The sequence below is a fragment of the Telmatherina bonti genome (genome assembly GCF_933228915.1).
Source record: "Telmatherina bonti genome assembly, chromosome: 8".
NCBI lineage: Eukaryota > Metazoa > Chordata > Actinopteri > Atheriniformes > Telmatherinidae > Telmatherina > Telmatherina bonti.
In genome coordinates this window covers 21,188,834-21,207,554 of record NC_136626.1, presented here as the reverse complement: position 1 = coordinate 21,207,554, position 18,721 = coordinate 21,188,834, and the positions used below count along the sequence as shown (strand labels likewise).

General features: G+C 37.2%; 1 protein-coding gene across 1 annotated transcript; it reads right to left on the bottom strand.

Annotated features, from left to right (window-relative positions):
* Positions 1–1,038: 1,038 nt before the first annotated feature.
* Positions 1,039–15,398, bottom strand: LOC306759883 (desmoglein-2.1-like; the record flags this gene model as incomplete). Its single annotated transcript, XM_079245629.1, has 14 exons — positions 1,039–2,115; positions 2,326–2,640; positions 2,759–2,889; positions 3,512–3,754; positions 4,024–4,245; positions 5,789–5,931; positions 6,050–6,477; positions 8,014–8,199; positions 8,438–8,572; positions 10,398–10,558; positions 10,801–10,942; positions 12,038–12,193; positions 12,620–12,748; positions 15,357–15,398. The coding sequence occupies 14 exons, from the start codon at positions 15,396–15,398 to the stop codon at positions 1,039–1,041; spliced, it is 3,510 nt and encodes a 1,169-aa protein (XP_079101755.1).
* Positions 15,399–18,721: the final 3,323 nt, after the last annotated feature.

The window sequence follows — 18,721 nt, the reverse complement described above, 5'->3', positions numbered from 1 at the left end:
AAAGGGGTTATGGAGGTGTGCCAGCGTCCTATTTCCTATCATCTAATCGTGTGTAGATGGTTTGGCTCTCTCGGATGAAAACGGGTTACATGAAAGGAACGAGAGCTTAAAAATGCGATCAAACAAACAAACTGTCATATCTATAGATATGGAGCCAAAGTAAGTTTGGTTTGATGAAGGGTGTTGAGACTGAAGATATTTTAAAAAAACAATTCCCCTCTGTGAAATGTTGCTTTCATATCCACATTTAGAGTTGTTTGAAGAAGAAGAAAAGACCTCCACTGATTCCAATACTTGGAGTTTTTATTAAAGAAATAAAAAAAACTGTTCCACAGGCTAAAAGTATCATTCATTTCCTTATTGCAAACATTTTCATAATCCCACATTGCTGCAGACAGAATAACATGCATACATGAGAAAAATATGCTTAAGTATTACAGAAGGCCAGTTTGGATAATCAGAATCAGCAACATTTGATGTATTTATTTAGCTATTTTTTCTGGTTGTTGCTCTACTATTTTAATATTTATCAAAAGGTATTCGTTAAAAAAAAAAAGCAACTCAAAATTCAAAGAAAATTTGTTTTTCATATCTATCTTTTCCATTTAGTCAGTCACTGATACCATCTGTCTTTGTTATTCATTTTCCCTTTGTCAGAAAACGGTTATACATTACTGTAAAAAAAAGTTTTAAATTATTCATCAAAAGTATTTTATCAAAGTACCTTTAAAGGAATACAATTGTATAGTGCTCTTTTTTGATGCTGCACAGAACTAACAAACTAAATACAATAATCATCCTTAAAATTGTGTAAATAATGAATTGTCTTGAATTGTATGTTATTTCATCATCTACACTTTTAATATTCACTGCAATGCTAATTTTGATCAGAGAAGTCTGATTTTTCAAGCATATCCATCACCAAAAGCTGTCCTGAATAACTTGAGTCTGATAAAGTTCCCTTCACCTGCAGGTAAAACCAGGAATAGTCTTTATGGTATCTGGGAAATGTTCACCATTATACAGGCCATCTCTCAATCAACAAGCGTCTCTTGTCTCCTTCACCACAACTTTGCGAATGGTCGGGGTTTTGCTCACTTTGGTGGAAGTGGTGATGCTCTGTGACCCAGAGGATGAGCTGGTGTTGCTGTAGGGGACTCTTTGTAAACCAGACGCCTCACCCTTTTGAAGTACACCTCTTGCCTCCTGAACCCGCAGACCTCCATTGTTTGCTGACTCTCCAACCAACAGGACTCTCTCAGATCCTGAAAGTTCTCCTAGCTGTAGAGTGCCTTCCTGAAAAGGACCAGTTTGGATCCCCTTTACCACCTTCACTGAGCCTGCAGGAACCTTGCCCTCGACGATCATCATAGGCTGGGAACCAGAGAAGTTTCCTGTGTGAATCAGGTTGGTATAGCTTCCCTGAATCCCCCTGTTTTCCACCAGCATTGTGCCAGAGCCTTGGGCCTGTCCACTGGCCATTGATGTCTGCCCCTGAACAATAACTCTTTGGGATGGCCTGGCCTCCGTGGAACTTACTAGTATCATGTCTTGAATGTTTGTAGCAGGAGCTTCAGCCAGTATCACAGCATTCTGCAGCTGTGGCTGGACAACATAGTGCATTGGCTGCAACACAGGGGTGGTGGTGTAATAAACAGGCTGTTGTTGCTGGACCAGTAGCATCTGATTTTGATTTCCCATCTCTGCTCTTGTTGAGGCCATTCCCTCCCTCACCTTGCCCATGCTTTCTATGACCACCTGTGAACGATCAACTACTTCATTGACCATGGTCTCCTGTTGTGCTTTGGCAATGGTTTCCTGCTGCTTGGGTGGATTGGATAGCTGGTGGCCAGTGACCAAACTGGATTCTGTTATCCGAGTATTGGATGCAGATACACTGGGCAGAGAAGTGGACACATCATTCTCGACTTTTTTCCCTCCACATATTTCAGCAAGAGTCTTGAACTTCAGCCCAAGATCATTTAGAAACTGCAGGTCGTTGTCAGATTCAAGAAGGCTGCAGCAGCCCACGGAGCCAGCACAGGATCCCTGCCCCTCATAGTCGTACACCAACAGACTATCCTTCACTCCAAGGCCCTCATTCCCACTGGTCACCTAAACAAGACATTCATATTTTATCTTTAATATCAAATGAACAAAGCAGCTTCAACAAATCTAAAAATAGATCTCAAATTCAAATCTACTGGTTACAGATATTCTAAGTTGGTGGAAACACTGGACAAACAGAACTTTAACAATGAAAGCAAATTAATAAAACTTGTCTCATAAAGCTTTAACTGTCCCACTGTTGCTTTGATGCCTCACCTGACTGTAGTATCCTCTCAGAAAGTGGTCTGGCAGAGCGATGCCATCAAAAATTCCTCCACCTCTTGATTCTAGGCCATCAGACTGAGTGTACATGCCGCTCTCCTCCCATTGGCTCATCCCCAACATCCCATCTCTGTGGCCACTTGCATAGACATCTTGAAAGGCCGTCCCATTCATCCCATTCATGCTATTCATTCCCATTCCATACATGGAAGCGACAGACTGCTGCATACCAAAATTTGCCATAGGTGCCACTTCTAAGTTGTTCTGAACTGTCCTCACTTGTAATGGCATATCCAGCAGCGGCACCTCCTACAATGGGACAGAGATCCAAATGGCAGAAGTGTTATTTTGAAGCACTATAACGCAGCTTTCCAGCAAACAGTGAATAAAGTAACACACGAAAGGAAAACTCATTGATGGCACTTACTGCATTGTCTCCCTGGTGCTCAGTGTGGTAGTTGATGAGCTGTGACTTTGTATCAAAAGGCATCTCAGTAAAGACATCTGGAAAACTCGAAGCACCCCCACATTGGCAGAACAGTAGCAACAAAGGGATCACTAAAAATGAAAAAAAAAAAGTTTAGTACTTATCAATACCATGCCCCAATGTCTTACAATCACTGGGATATAAGTGGTTCTTTGTTCTTGCCAGGCAAAAAGTTGTTCATTAGGTTTTTTTAAGGTTGTGTGAGCTTTGTGTAGATCTTTGTCATTAAAAACAGACACAACTGGTAATATTTCCCACTGGGGATAAAAAAGCAACCGAACAGCTATGGTGGCAACACAAAACAATGTACATATAAGTCTACACCCAGTTCTTGAAATTATAGGTTGCTGCTTAACAGTGGGGGAAATATTTATCTTTCTTTTTTGGCGCAATTAACACACTGGGAGAGGTTGAAGTGTCGGCTTATTCCAGACAATTCTAAACCACAACATATTTAGTACAACAGAAATGAAGAACAAAAATGACAACAGTACAGAGTAACAGGAATATATTATGTTTAGCAGCCCCAAAGTGCCAGCGGGTATTATTTTTGCATTTTAAGATAAAACCTGGTCCTGGTTGAGGGACAGCTGAGGTGGAAGGAGTTCAAACTTCTATCACACAACTTTATATTCGTTTTTTTAAGGTGTATCACACAACTTTATATTAGAATCAGATATGTGTCACACTCACATGCTAACAGTAGTAGCCCCAGCAGTAGTAGTCCAATGGCGCCAGATCCCAACTCTATTCCTTTATTTGGCTGACCTTGGGAACCTCGCTCTCCACACACAACTCCATCCTCACAGGTGCAAACACTGAGCGTCACCTTCTGTGTTTCTGAACAAGCCAATCCCTGCTGGTCCTTTACTTCAAGTTGCACCGTATACAGACCAGGCCACATGGTGCTATGAGCTCTAACAATGGCTGCAGTTTCTACATAAACAAGACATTTAATATCCATCATACAAAGTTTATGTAATAGTTATTATGAGTTTAATTTAAAACATTATTTGTAAGACTTTAAACAAGTCATGCATTATGAGTTGAACTGAAAACTCAAATTTAACCCTTTAAGACTGCTGGGAACACCTTAAAGAGTTAAACTTGTAACAGATCAGCCAGACACATCCTGACCAAAGTACTTTCAAACTATTTATATATATTTACATCTAGCTGCAATATATTTCAATATATTCTCTTACCATTGAGATACTGAACTTGCCATTTTCCCTTGGTGCCTTCAGGGACGATGATAAACTCAAAAGGAGCTGCATTAGGAAACGCATCCTCGTCTTTCGCATTAACAATAATACTGTCCTTGTCTGTACACATGCTTTGGACTGTACTGGTCAGTTCGGGGCAGTGGTCATTGAAATCTTCTACCTGGATAGCTATGGTGCCGGTGGCAGTTTCAGATGGTAGGTCTGTAATGGACAAAAGAAAAAGAAAAAAAGAGCATACATTTCAGTCTCATCATTTTCTAATGGTTCTTTGCCTCTTACAGGTTTCTTTATATGCGTGGTTACACAAACAGTCAGGTACATTACTCCCATTAATTACACTGGATGACTAAGTTACTATATTACATTCACTTTGTAAACCCATGCAATGACATAGACATAATGCAGACAGCAGAAACTAAAAATTTTAATATTGATTTAACAGATAATCACAGTTTAATCATGGATTATCATAGTAAAATCACTAAAACTAGGAATAATTATTTTGGTTATCTGCCGTTAAAAAAAGAGGCATGTTTGACATTAGAGTCCCTGTAACATGCTTTAGTTAATAAAGCATGTTATTTTTAGTTTAGGAGCAGTGGTTCTCAGTGTTGTTGCTGGTGGTTGTGACCCACTCCCACACTATCACTGAGTGATTATTTGTGCAATATGTCAGAAGGGTCATCATACATCCATCCTCTAAATGTTAGGATGAAAAACTGTGAAAATAAGGACAATAAAGTAGTTTATGGAGGATTTAATTTACCACTGTGATAAGATATCCACATGCCAAAAATCAGCTTCTCTCACAGAGATTTTAACATGGTGTGTACTAACTTGTAGTTTATGGCTAAAGTGTTAAAAAAAAAATTAAGATGCCAAAATCACAGAATTATCTCGGAATTAATGGTTTAATTTTGAAAGCACTGGTAAAAAATAAAACTAAATGTATTTGATAAATGTATACTATATATTTTTCATGATTATCTGGCGACAACCTGAAATTATTTCCCAGTATCATGAGGACATTTTTAAATATCAAAATTCAAAATATTTTTGTTGGGATCAAAAGCAGCTGTAAGTTTGTAGTGATCATTTTTTTAAGGTTTAAATTTAGTAACTGTCCTTCTGCTGTATTGTGGGTAAATTAGAGCTCACTGGGCGATAAAATGCTTTTTTATCGTACTCATCAAGAATGAAGCCATTAAGTATGAAACCAAGACTTATGTTACAAGATACCAACTTTTTCCAGGCTTTCATCTGTAAAACCATATAGTAGTTTGTCTGAGGCCACAAAAAGATATCTGGGAACTGGTTTGAGGGGAAGTTCTCCAGGTGAAAGCTGAAATAGTTTTTTGGGAACAGTATAAGCATCTATGGTATTATATAGCTTAATGTATGTTGGGCATAAACTTGGAAATGCTTTTGTGTCATCCTGGCACAACATCAACCATTTTGGTTTGTTTGACCACCTTTCTGTTCACCAATAAGGGGGGATTTTTTAAAAGTCACTTGATTGAATCCAAATAGCTGAAGAAAGACCAGATTGTTTTAATGGTAAAGTCACATGGCTTTTCTTCAGAAGTGTTCCTAAAAAATACTTTTAGTTCTGCTCGTGACAGTGCTGTCCAAAAATTGACAAAATATCAAATGAATGGCTTTGGCTTCAAAACACCTTCATCCTGGTAAAGGAGTACAAATTTATGAGGTCTATGTTAATACATCGTTATAAGTTTATACGTACCTTCTGAAATGCAGATTACTTGGGCAAAATATGTCCCGTTGACCAGGAATGGAGACTCTCTATCAGGCATCTTGTTCAATGAGATCTCAGCTGTCTTTGGGTCAATGGTTAGCCAGTTGTCAGGGTCAAATCCCTTGGCATACCTGCAGCGATGACAGTATGTCTGAGCAAGAAATTGAGGCTGACACTGTGGTTTTATCTATAAAAGAGTGTGCAAGAGTGTGTTTGTGTGTGTGTGCGCACGTGTGTGTGTGTGCTGACCTGACATTGTCAGCTATTTTTCCAGTATCTCCATTCACTGCAGGGTAACTGGCAACAACTTCTTTTATGTTGATGGAGTGGCCTCCTTCTGAGATGGGAATAGCTTTAACTTTAGGATCAAAACGTGCTCCCTCAGGCTGGTTCTTCACATTGATTTTGATAGGATAGGTTTTGGATCCTGCACTTTGCCAAGATGATGACCCCTGTGTTCCTGCACCTGTGGCACCAGATAGACCACCAGCATTGACATTACCGTTCCCACTGCCACCACCTCCCCCATTTCCATTGTTCTGGCCGCCACTGCCGGTATTTCCATTCCCTCCTAAGCTTATGGTAGCTCCACCACTGTTTCCATTGCCAACTAGGGGAGCTTTGTTCTTCAACGCCAGCCCTAAGTCAAGAGTTTGTATATCTTCATAATTCAGAGGCTGTGAAATGGTAGAAATAAACAAAAGGGGACAAGTGTTAACTTATACAAAATTTAAAAAAAAAAAAAAGCTTTTATCAGCATCCATATTGTTTTTGCTCCATTGTCACAGTTTATCTGTTCTGAAACCTTTATGATTAACAAAAAACTGTGCCCATGACACATTTATCATTAATCACAATTGCATTTATGTGGATGGCTATGTGAAAATACTGACTTTTTTTGGTGCCTTTCAATCTAAAATTTAAATGAGTTTTTAGATTGGAAGGCACCTTAGACCAATTCAATGTAAGGTACAAAATATTCATTATTGTTGAAACATAGGTGTGCATTAAAGCTGTGGTAGGTAATGTTGCAGAGCTAGCAAGATTTGAAAGTGGCACCCAGTTTTGTCTCCTCCCCCTCTGGTTTTGATCCAAGGCTTTTTAATTTGCAGCTTTTTCTGCTAACGATTTTCTCTTTCTTGGTTGCTTAGCGGGAGGAGGCAAATAAACTGAGCTGGGTCGGGGAAATCCTTCCCATATTCTCTCAGCCATGTTTGCCTTCCAAGTTTTTTCTTCCCTACTGTGTACTTTCATCCTAACACGCTACTTACATGCAGGGTGTGGCGATCAGGTATGCGCTGTGAGAGGAGGAGGAGGAGAGCGGGACAAGAAGCTTTCAAAATATAAGAAATGAACAACTTCAATTCAGCCCAAACGTTTTGATTAGTCAGAGTTTTTACAGATTTACCGTAACCTGAGGGGTCTAACTATATTTCTTATTGTTCATTATTACAAAATGTATAGACTACTATCAGGACGAGGAACAACTTCACCCAGATTAAAAAAAAACCAAAAAGTAGTGCAAGATTACCTACCGCAGCTTTAAGCATCCATCCCAACCCCAAAGTGAAAACTTTGTAGCACACTTTCTTGCAGCAGGTATGAAACATCTCTCATTGTGAAACAATCAAATAGTATCCATTTGAAAAACATACTGTCCTACTGAAAGTAATAGACCTATCTTATTGATCAAAAGGAGCAAAACAAACACAAATATTTATTTTACTTCCAGCTGAAAGACAACAAAGTCTTAGATTCTACACGTGTGAAGAACTTTGAGGGTTTGACATCACTTTTATTTTACTTATATGATATTTTTTATCCATAAATCTGTAAGTATGGTGTAGTGATCCCCAGTTTATTTTGGTCATTTCAATTATCAGGTCAACTGAATAAAACACAACTCCAGCTACCTGCAACCCCCATTTGAATAATAAGCATAAAAATTGATGAATGGTACATGGAGAGATAGAGGAAAATTATGGGACTAACAACATATTGGTGGTATTGCTTGAGGCAAAGACTTATTAGTCCTTGTGTGACCATGTGCAATGCATTCTTTAACTCAACATTATTGGATCCTCGTGACATGTGAACTGCTGTCAATCCTCATCACTTTCTTAAATTCTGTATATTTGTGTCCAAATCTCGAAGCAAATGAAAAGTGACTGAGTTAACAGCACCTGCTTCTAATAAATAAAAAAATGCAGTACCTTTTCAAGCATGAGGACGCCTTCATTGGTGATTGGGTCTGTTTTTATGCTGAAATATCCAGCCTCATTGCCTTTAACAATATCAAAAACAGCTTCCCAGTTGGCTGTCCCCTTTAGATCAAAGTCCTGTGCTTTGAGTCTCATCACCTCCACACCATACGTGTTCTCTTCAATGCTTCCTTCATACTGCAAATAAAACCCAGTGCAAGATTAAAGAAACTGGACTTATTACAGCAGGGTACACTGGCAAAACACGTTTTATAAAATCATTTCTGTCTCAAATTTGTGATCAACACATTAACATATCAAGATATCAGTTATACATTGAAACCAATAAAAAATGTACATAAAACATCAACTAGATGTACAAAAATATACAACAAAAATTGTTTGTGTGTTCATTATAAGAAAAAAAAAACCCTACCATGTCTTTCTCCAAAGTGGGAGGATTGTCATTTACATCACGGATATTAATCGTAACAGTGCCTGTTCCAGATAGTCCGTTTGGATCACCATCTAAGTCTCGTCCCAACACCTTGATTGTGTATTTATCACATTTCTGAAATGAAACACAACAATATACACTGAAGAATGTTCTGTGCAATCCAAAATTAGTTAAAAGCATTCACTGAGGAATTTGCATGTGTAAGTCAAATAGCTTTAATTATCAACAGGTATTTTATAAAATTACTATTTTTCCTGAAGAAGCAGAACCTTATCTGCAAGGTTACTGACTACGCTGGTAATTGTAGATCTCTCAGTGTCACTGCCATTTTCATGCCAAGAAGCTGTTCGAATCGGGAAAACTTCAGGTTAACTTGGGATTCAATCCTTAACCTCTCCTCCGATAGCACACAAGCTGTTTTTATCTAAGTACATCTACTGATCTAACCGTTCCTTGATATTATATTTCAATGAAAAGACCTGCTACAATGAGTAAAATTCCTTCTTTCATTGCATTTTATTTTGCAAATTATTTTTTTCTGGTTTTCATCTTTTAGTTGGTGTAGATTACAAAACTTGCCATCCTGCATCTACAGATTAGTTTTGTTACTGATGAAAAATAATTTTTAAAAAAAGAAAATGAAAGAATCAGGTAAACTACAGAACAGCAATTTAAACACTAATATAAAAAATACCTGGGACAGACCACACCCTACTGTTTCCAGCTGTAACCATTTCCCTTTTTTAAAGATTTTACTTATTATCATATAAATGACCTGGCAGCTATTTGTTTGTATTATATATTTTCACAAATAAATGTTTAGCAAAAATGAATAGAAAAATTAAAGGGGCATTAAGCTTTGCATATTGCAGAAACTTTGTATTATTGCTGCTTTTTATACCATTCAGCATTATAAGAAAATATACATGTTTGATTACTGAACCCTACAACCTGCTCCAAGTCGTATGCATGGTCTCATCTGGTCTCCTTCCACTCTAATTCCACTAAAGCAATTGGTTGTGGTTGCTTCAACCCGTTTTGTCTGAGCTTTGCCTTGCTAACAGTGCTGATATGACTGGGTGCAGGATTCCACTTCATTGTTAAGACATAATCAGAATGAATTTCCAAGTACTCATCAATTTTTTTCCTCAAAAAACGCACCCAATAGCCTGTTTGTTGTGCTGGAAGTTGGCACAGTCAGGCCTCTAGCTGTATCTGGCATACTGCTCTTCATCTGACTGATTTTTCTCCATGCAGGTGAAAGAACACATGGAGTTGGCTGAACCACGAAACCAAGAGTCAGCCACCAGGTACTCGCCAACAATTTACATCTACCTGGCCTGGCTCTAGCAAGGTGCCCTATGTCCCTGCATAGCCAGAGAAAGAGCAGTGACTAAATTCTCAGTACAGCCCAAGTAGATACGGGTGTCTGGTTAGGGAACCTCGTTAACATGGTTCTATTGCCTTCCTAGTGTCATTATCTTCAGCACACGTTGTGGTTTTCAGCTATACGTGGAACAAGAGTACGACAGCCCCCTCCACGTTTGAGGCAATGCTTCTCAAATGAAAAAGGTGGAGCGCTTCTACCAGTGAGGAATGAGTCATTGCCCCAAGCAGGTGGGTTTTAGTATGATGGGATCTTTCTCACATGTGATGGTAAAATGGAATAACACATGTGCAGATGGGCTACTGGTACATCAACAGTGATGAGAGTGCTCTAAGCCCTCTCCTGAACTAGCTGCCTATGCAACTCAGCCTCATATAAGCAATAGAGTGTTTGGCTGGATGGTGGATGGGACTAATGGTTGGATAAACATAAACAGAATCCAGGGTAGCAAATATCTGCTATAGTTCAAAATATTTTTAAAAAGTCAAAAGGAAAAATAAACAAATCATTTGAAATGAATAAAAAATGAACAGCTGCCAGTATTGTTCATACTTCTCTGTCCAATGTATCCTTTTCGGTGTAGATAGTACCATTTCTGTGCATGCTGAACATGCCATCAGGTGGTGTTTGATCCAATAGAAAGTAGGCAATCTGAGAATTCTTATTTCCTTCTTCATCCGCATCAGTTGCTTTGACTGTCATCACTGAGGTGCCTGTAAAAAACATTCACATGATCACGTAAAAAACTTTTTTACTCAGTACCATGTCCTGTATCAGAAGAAACAACATAAAATGGTTAAGTGCAATGCTTTTACAAAATGTAGCGTATCATTTTTTTTCTTAAAGCATTTCTTCTTTTTTTTGCTTCTTATTCCACAGAATAAGAAGCAAAAAAAAGAAGCAAGTTATTCAGAATATTCGATCAAATATCACAGTAAGAATGTGCAGCACCAACCTTTCGGACTAAGCTCGTCCACTTCCACAGGTGGAATTGCTTGAAACTTTGGAGCGTTATCGTTTTCATCTTCAACTTTGATGCGTAGGTCAATATCTTGCTCAGCAAATGTGCCATCCCGGAATCTAGCGACACCTGACAACTAAATAAGCAGCAGATTAAATATAAAAGATTTTTGTCTTTGTTATTTGTGTTAAATTAAACTGAGCTTCAAATAGATACCAAATATTTCCGTATCAAACAGAAGAATCAGCAGTTGCTGGCATGTGTGGAATGAAATAAAGAATAAAACTGAACAAAATACCACAAAATGTAGTTTAAAAACTTCAAAAAGCAAATAAAGTCTTTACGCAATCATTTGCAAATCTCTTAAACCGCTGAAGAATCTGGTGACAACCGGGCCCAAAGAGATGAAGAGACATACCTAAAAGCCATGCTTTAAAATGTTATGGATCGAACACTAAATTATGAGTTTGAATATGAGAATTTTGAGGCAACTTTGGAGATGTCTGAGAGTTCCTGCTTAACTATGAATCTGTCAGTAGAGCCATTCACAACCCAGTCAGCTCAGACCAAACTGCCTGTTGATCCCTAAGGATTAAAAAACCTTTTTAGAGTCATGATGGGAGTCACATACCAGTGGGGAAACTCTCCGACTCTGTCATTTTTAATTGCTATATAAATATGTAGGAAGCACAGACAAATAGACAGAAACCATTTGGAGTTACACAATATTTAAGCACTTTAGCTGGTTTGCTTATGTTGAGCACTTATTTCTTTTTACTAAATTTTAAAGCTCTGCTTTATAATCACTTGTTGTTCATTTTTTAAAATTTCATCCTGTTTGAATAATCGATGAGTGTTTCTACATGTGCATCCCTGCCAATTATTCTGACAACCTATAATTTGCAGATGTGTTCAGAAATGTCTAAATCTGATATTGAAAGACAGGGGAATAAAGAAATGGAAACAATTTTAACACTGATAACACTGACATACAAGCTGAAATCTTCAGTCATATCTGCCTAAACATCCTAAAACTCTGTGCAGCAGTCTTTGTGTAAAGTTACTGACAAACGGATATACAGCTGGACAAACAGAAAAACGCCAGAAAAAACATCACCTCTTTGGTGGAAGTAAAAAGGTTATCATTGGACTGCAAATCATTTCCTTTTGCTCTTATTTATATCTCAACAATGTCCCATCTATTTGAGTTGTACTTGCAGAATAAACTCACGTTGTATGAGCTGATGTCCTCGCGGTCCAGGATTTTGGTCACACGAACATTTCCAGTTAAGCGGTCGACCACAAACACATTAAAGGGAGACTCATCTGCACCCTTGCCTTTCAGGGAGTACTCAACAGTTCTTTGATCTGAAATATCTGATCGAATCTGAAGCAAAAAAATATTTGGTCATTTCACTGAAGAAAAAACACAGTCAGATATTTCTGTTGCAAAAGTCTGCTCTTTGACTTTCAGACATTTTGGCAGCTAGTTGTTGGTGCCCTGCTTTGCAGAATTCTTATACAAATGCTGTTGCACACATGCATGACTAGAGTTCAGTGAATCTGATGTTTGGATTTTAATTTCCTCAATCATATGGCTTAATCTGAGCAGGTAGCTGCCTCTCTCACCAGAATTTAGAAGTATTTAATTTTTGGAAATTGCTTTTTACCAATCCGCTCTTGTCCACTGTAAGCAGTTTCTATCCTGAGTACAATCAGTTCAGAATAGTTAAAAAACTTACTCAATTAAAAGCTGCACAATTTGTCAGGTTAGTAAGTCAAGATAAAAATTAAATGGACCTCAGTGACTCACCTTGGCAATAAATTCCTCCTTGGTGTAGTCCTGATTTTCTGTCAGATGTTTTGGAGGGAGGACCCATTCTCTTCTTTTTCTTATCAGGTTGTTTTCAGAATTAGCCCTCACCACCACATTAACCTGGAGCTGCAATGCAACACAAATGACTCCACATTAAATTCACATCTGACAGGAATTCAGCTGCACATGAAGGCTGAGGCATTAGTTATCCCAGCAAGGAGAACCCTCTAATTGTCTACTGGCTGGTTATTTCCGTAATTATCACCATGTTCTGACATGTTTCTCTTTATTGTGTTGTACAAGATTATTGAAAGTAGAAATAAACCAAAGTTACCAACTTGTCAAAGAATAGTTTTTATGGAAATATTTCTGACAAAAAGGCTGATCTTTGTCACCAGTTACATCAACTTGACAAGATACTTGTCATTTAATTTCATTTAATGTTGGCGTTGTACTTCGTCTCAGTCTTATATAATTTCTGACAAGTTCAGGTTTTATGAATACTCAAATACGCATGCTGATGATTTAAAACCTGGTTGTATGAATCTGATCCTTGAGGCTTGCCCTACAGGTATTAGAAAATTGATTGCTCTTACACATCAAATTCAAATTAAATTTCCTAGTTCTCTATATTCCTCATAATGGCCCAATAATAGGAGCTGGCAGGGAAATTTGCAGTACAGCAGTCCTCTATGACACACACAACTGTTTAATATAGTTACAGTACTCATATATTTCTTGTTTGTTTCTTTTCTATTTATCAATCTTTTTATAGCTTTTTTGTATTCATCTAATGTTTCTATCGTTTTAAACATTTCTATTGAACTAAAACGTTTAATGTCGAGGTCTGCTGTCTGGTACGGGTTCTGGACTGGTCTGCCTTCAGTCTTGAGCAGAGAATGTTGAAAAATTAAACAACAACCACAACGCTATACTGCTGAAGACAATAAGACATGTTCACAGAAAGAATGGGGCAAAATGACGTTTCATGACTTGGTAATCTCAATGCCAGAATGTCTTTTTATTGTCAGGAATTGAAACATTACAACAGTAAAATATTTACATTATTTTAGTTTAGTTTTTGTTTATTTGTTTTGTTTTGTCTTTTGTTGTTTGTGTGTTTTTGGTTTGTATATGTTCCGCAGTTAAAATACAGAGAATACATGTGAATTAATGTATGTTAATGCAGAAAAATGAAGAAATACTTTCTCAGATAGTTTGGTCATTATATCCATATTACCTACACATATATAAAATTAAAAGTAATTGATCAAAATTTTTGGTTTAGGTTTTATTTAACTTAATAAGCCACAAATAGGTCAAAACAGGAAGCAGACAGAGATACAAAAAAAAACGAAACATTTTCTGTAGAAAATAGTCATAATAGTGAGATACAAAAAACTGAACTGAAAATGTGCAAAAAAGGAAGTTTTTCTATAATATTTGAGTCTTTTTAATATTGCGGAAACAAAACCAACCTTGTCTTATTCTGCTTCTTTTTTTTAACTTATAAACTGTGTACTATTGAGGGAAAACAAGAACAAAAAACATTTTCTGTGTTTCTGAGAGCACTTATAAGATCTTTTAGGATCAATGTGGATTGTAACGAGAAAATACCACAAAACAGAGCTGGAGATGGAGAATTATATGGTACTTAGGCTGATATGAGGTGCGCGAACTGCACACGTGCTCACAAATTGTTTTTAAAACGTTTTACTTAAAAAAAAAAAAATTAATAATGCACACATTGACAGGAAGCATCAAATGCTCACAAATTATGCATAGAACATAATTCACCATAACTCAGTCGTATATCAGTCTTAAAATGAAATAAATTGTGTTTAAACTATTTTAAAGGCAATGCCTTTATTCAAGGCTTTGCTTCAAATGAACTTGAAGATGGATTTAATGTAAATGTCTGAGAGGTTACGTGTTTTAGGGACAGATGATCATTTTCTTGATTTCTGTGAGTGTTCTGCGGAGGAACAAGACTCTTTTTGGGGAACATAAACAGGACAACAAGACAGCATTGTAGGAAAGTGGATAAGGATTAGTCCACCACAAAACACAATTCATTCATTCATTATCCTAACCACTTAGTCCAATGAAGGGTTGCGGGGAAGCTGGAGCCTATCCCAGCAAGCTTTGGGGCGAAAGGCAGGGTACACCCTGGACAGCTCGCTAGTCCAGTGTGTACTATTTCTTAGTTTCCCAACTGATTTATCAAAAAGTTGTCCAGTTTAACAATGTCACCTTATACAAGCAGCATCTATAAAGGGTTCAAACCCCTTTAACGTTGTCTAACCAATGTGTGAAATAAAGTGTGACCTTAGGTGCTTAAATAGAACTGCAAAGAAAATCGATTATTTTTCTGGGGCATTGTATTTTGAAATAATTTGTACATACTTCCCTAATTATTCATTATAATCGTAACATTTCATATTTCTATATCTGTAAACTAATATTTTTTTCTCCATATTAACTTTTTTTAATGTGAGAAATTGTCATGGAGATATATATTAACCACAGCTTTCCTACCAGTGTAGGTAAAATGCGACTTTTCCGCCGGATCACTGTTACTGGTCACAGAACCGGACTGTGGTGGAACAGGACGTTAAATGTGGAAGAGCACCGAAGTTCAGTAATGTTTTTTGTATATATATATATATATTGTTTATGTAAGACCAGAGGACATTTAAGAGGATAAATGTATATAAATACATTTTGGACTTACCGCAAATAGCAGCACAAACAAGGATGAAGACGCGCGAACCATGACGAGATAAAAGTCCTGAATCGACCAGACGCTGCAGTCGATACTTCCTGTCTGAGTCTGTTGGAGCTGCGTAGAGGCTCTTCATCCACGGACAGACATGCAGAAACACCCCACCCCCAGGGTTTTACCGGAGAGAGCTAATTTACCGACATGCTTTTACATGTAGGCTACAACCTAACAACAGGCTAATAAACAGGAAAAAGCCTTGACTTTACCTCAGACTTTGCTTTATTTTAACTAGGTTTTTATCATGAGGATCAAACTTGGACACTATGTAGGAAGGCCTACCTACGTTACCCTACAAAAACTCGACGTGACATATTTGATACACAGATTCTGAAACATTTAGCATTATTTAATGGAACATTGTTAAATATCCTGTGAAACACACCATTATTGTTGTCACTGCCTTTTAATGAACACCAGGAAGCAGAAGGCACTAAAGATAAGGCTTAACTTGTCTTATTTAGTTTGTGCTTCACCTCACCTTAGTTTTTGTCACCTCATTTTTACTTCACGTTACTTCATTTTATTTTATTTTATTTTATTTTATTTTATTTATTTTCACTTTTATTCCCAATACTATACTTACATTTAGCCAAACAAATAAGTGCTGTTGAGTTCTCAATTTCCTTCACATGTATCAATCAATATTTGATGTAAGATTATAATAAAACCTTATTTATACAGCACATTTCTTAGCAAATGTTTCAAAATGCTTCACGCGGCAGTGGATAAGATTAGAATATAGTAAAAAAAAAAATACAAGAAAAAAACCTACATTGTTAAGTAACTAGACTATAATGTGATAAGTATAACATATATTTAGATTTTTAAAAAAAAAAAAAAACTTAACCTCCATTTTTTTTATCAGGAGACTAATATGTAATTTATTTTAAAGTTAGATTTTAATTTACATTCTGCTTGAAATTATATTTAACTAATGAGTCAAAGTGGTTTAGGAGAACATAAAGTATTTTAACAGTGTTTCATTCAGACACAGAACATCGAAAGTACATTTTCCCACTGTGGACCTTGGTAAGGTGTGAGTCACAATAGCACTAATCCATCATCATGTCGCACCCACAGAAGACATGGAGTCAAACAAGTCTGCCAGAGACCTCCAAACTACAATAACAAAAACAAAGAATGCTCCGTACGCGCCCAGTCCAACTTTCCTCATCTGGAACCAGAGTAACCATACACAATGTGTTCCAAAATAAAAATAAAATGAATATTTAATTAAATCAAACTTCATACAGAAACATCTCAGATTTCCTTTCATTGGATGTTTCTGTCCCACAAACTGGTTACCTGTTTTATCCAGCTTTTAGTTTGAATTGGTGTTTTATATAAACACAAAGTCGCCCACATGTCTGAAGAAGAACCTGTTTGACCCCCCTGAGTCTGAGCAGCTGAAGTGGAGCAGTTATAACCTTTTTCAGACCCTCCTGCCTTCTGTCCGTAAGCAGGTGTCTCTGCCCAGGTGTTGCTGTGCGTTTGACCTCTGGCTTCTCTCCTGAATCTGGTTTTGCTGGAGCTCCTTGCTGTTAAAAATGTCCATAGGTTACCTTAGCTAGATACATTTTTATGAACTGATAACATATCATTAAAATAATTGAACTAATTCTAAGTGAGAAATTACTTAACAAAAATTTAAACAGAATTGCGGGTTAGTCAGATTTTCCAATATGTCTTTTCAAGCCAGGACTTGTGCCTTTGTTGCACAACATGTCATATGAAGAAAAACAGAGTTTGATCTATTGCTTTGATACCTCTGAGCAGCAATGGAGGCAGCAACAGAGGCAAAGAAGCTTACCTTGTGCATACTTTCACACATGAAACTGGAGCTTGCCACTCTAACAACTGTGCTTAGTCAGGTGATTTAATATTATCAGCTTCATATATGACAGCATACAATGACGCAGGAGTGCTACATCTCTGATTAAGTGTAAATTACAACTGAGGAAAAGCAGCATGTTAATTTGGATGTTTTGTTTCACCTGTAAGGGGAAAGTGGTATATGTGCAGGACTTTAATGTAAAATTCTATGTTTTTTTCCCCAGTGGATTAATTGGTATATGCGTGTTAATGCTTTGAACCTATGAGGTATCAAGGTTGTTGATCTCACTGATTATATGGAACGAGAAGTGTCATAAATTTCAATACATTTGTAAAAGAATAAGAAATATAAGCAACTTTGCACTGAATTATATCAAACACATCATATGCCTTTTTTTTCTTATGTTGAATGTTTTTCTTTTAATTTTTTTGTTTTTAACTATGTGAACCTTACTTAGCACAACTACGTAACTCTGGACATCTAGTGATACAGTTGTTTTTTTTTTTTTACCATGATGGACTAAGAAGATGAGGATCTGGATCCATCCACCAGACAGATTGCTGTCCCCAATTGAGAGTCTCCATCTGCCTGGATCAGCAGTCGGTAAGCTGTCTCTTATTTCCAGGGCCAACCTATCCTCTGCAAATGGTGTATGATGGGGCTTTCAAATTGTTGCTGGTGTTTTTATTGATTACCTCTATTCTCTGTAACTTCTGTATGGAATAAAGTGAGATTATTTATGTCCTGGTCTTAAAAGTGGGTGTGGTGTGACACTAATCCTTTCAAAGCAGGCCACATGTTGTCAGACCAGTTTGCCAGGTTTTTTTAAATTAATTGTTTGTACAAGAACAAACTGATTTCATCCTGCCTGTAAGCCAACAGGCCACTGATGCCCAGGTTAACTTCCAATAGCAGAATACACTTGACTTTTAAAAAGAGTGTGATGAGGCACTGAGTATTTCAAGAGACCAAGAACACTTCGCACAGCTTGAGCCCACAGTGTTGAATGTAATCACAGACAGGGCTGAGAATAAAGATAAACAATCCTGCATGCTGACCTTCACATGTGTAATTTAGAAGGAAAAATTTACTAATGGACAATGAGAGAGAAGATTCCAGATCACTGGAAGAAAACCCAGACAGGAACATGGAGACCACACAGACTACGCAGAAACACACAGCTGAGAATCAAACTAGGAATTAAGTTCCTGTGGAGGAACATTACTAACTGCAAAAGATCCTGTTGTAACCAATGTCTAGCAATGGATGTGATTAGTTTAGTAACATATTTATGAAACTTCAGATTGAGTTTCACTCGACATTTTAATTTTTCTCCATTCCATATCTATCCAATTGTTAGAATTTCATAAACTTTTTTTTTATTCAAAAACAGGAAATATCGTAAAATACTGAAATAAAAGTGGACCATTATCACGAACAAGGGACCCCAGCAAGAACAGAAAACTTTACTTATAAATGT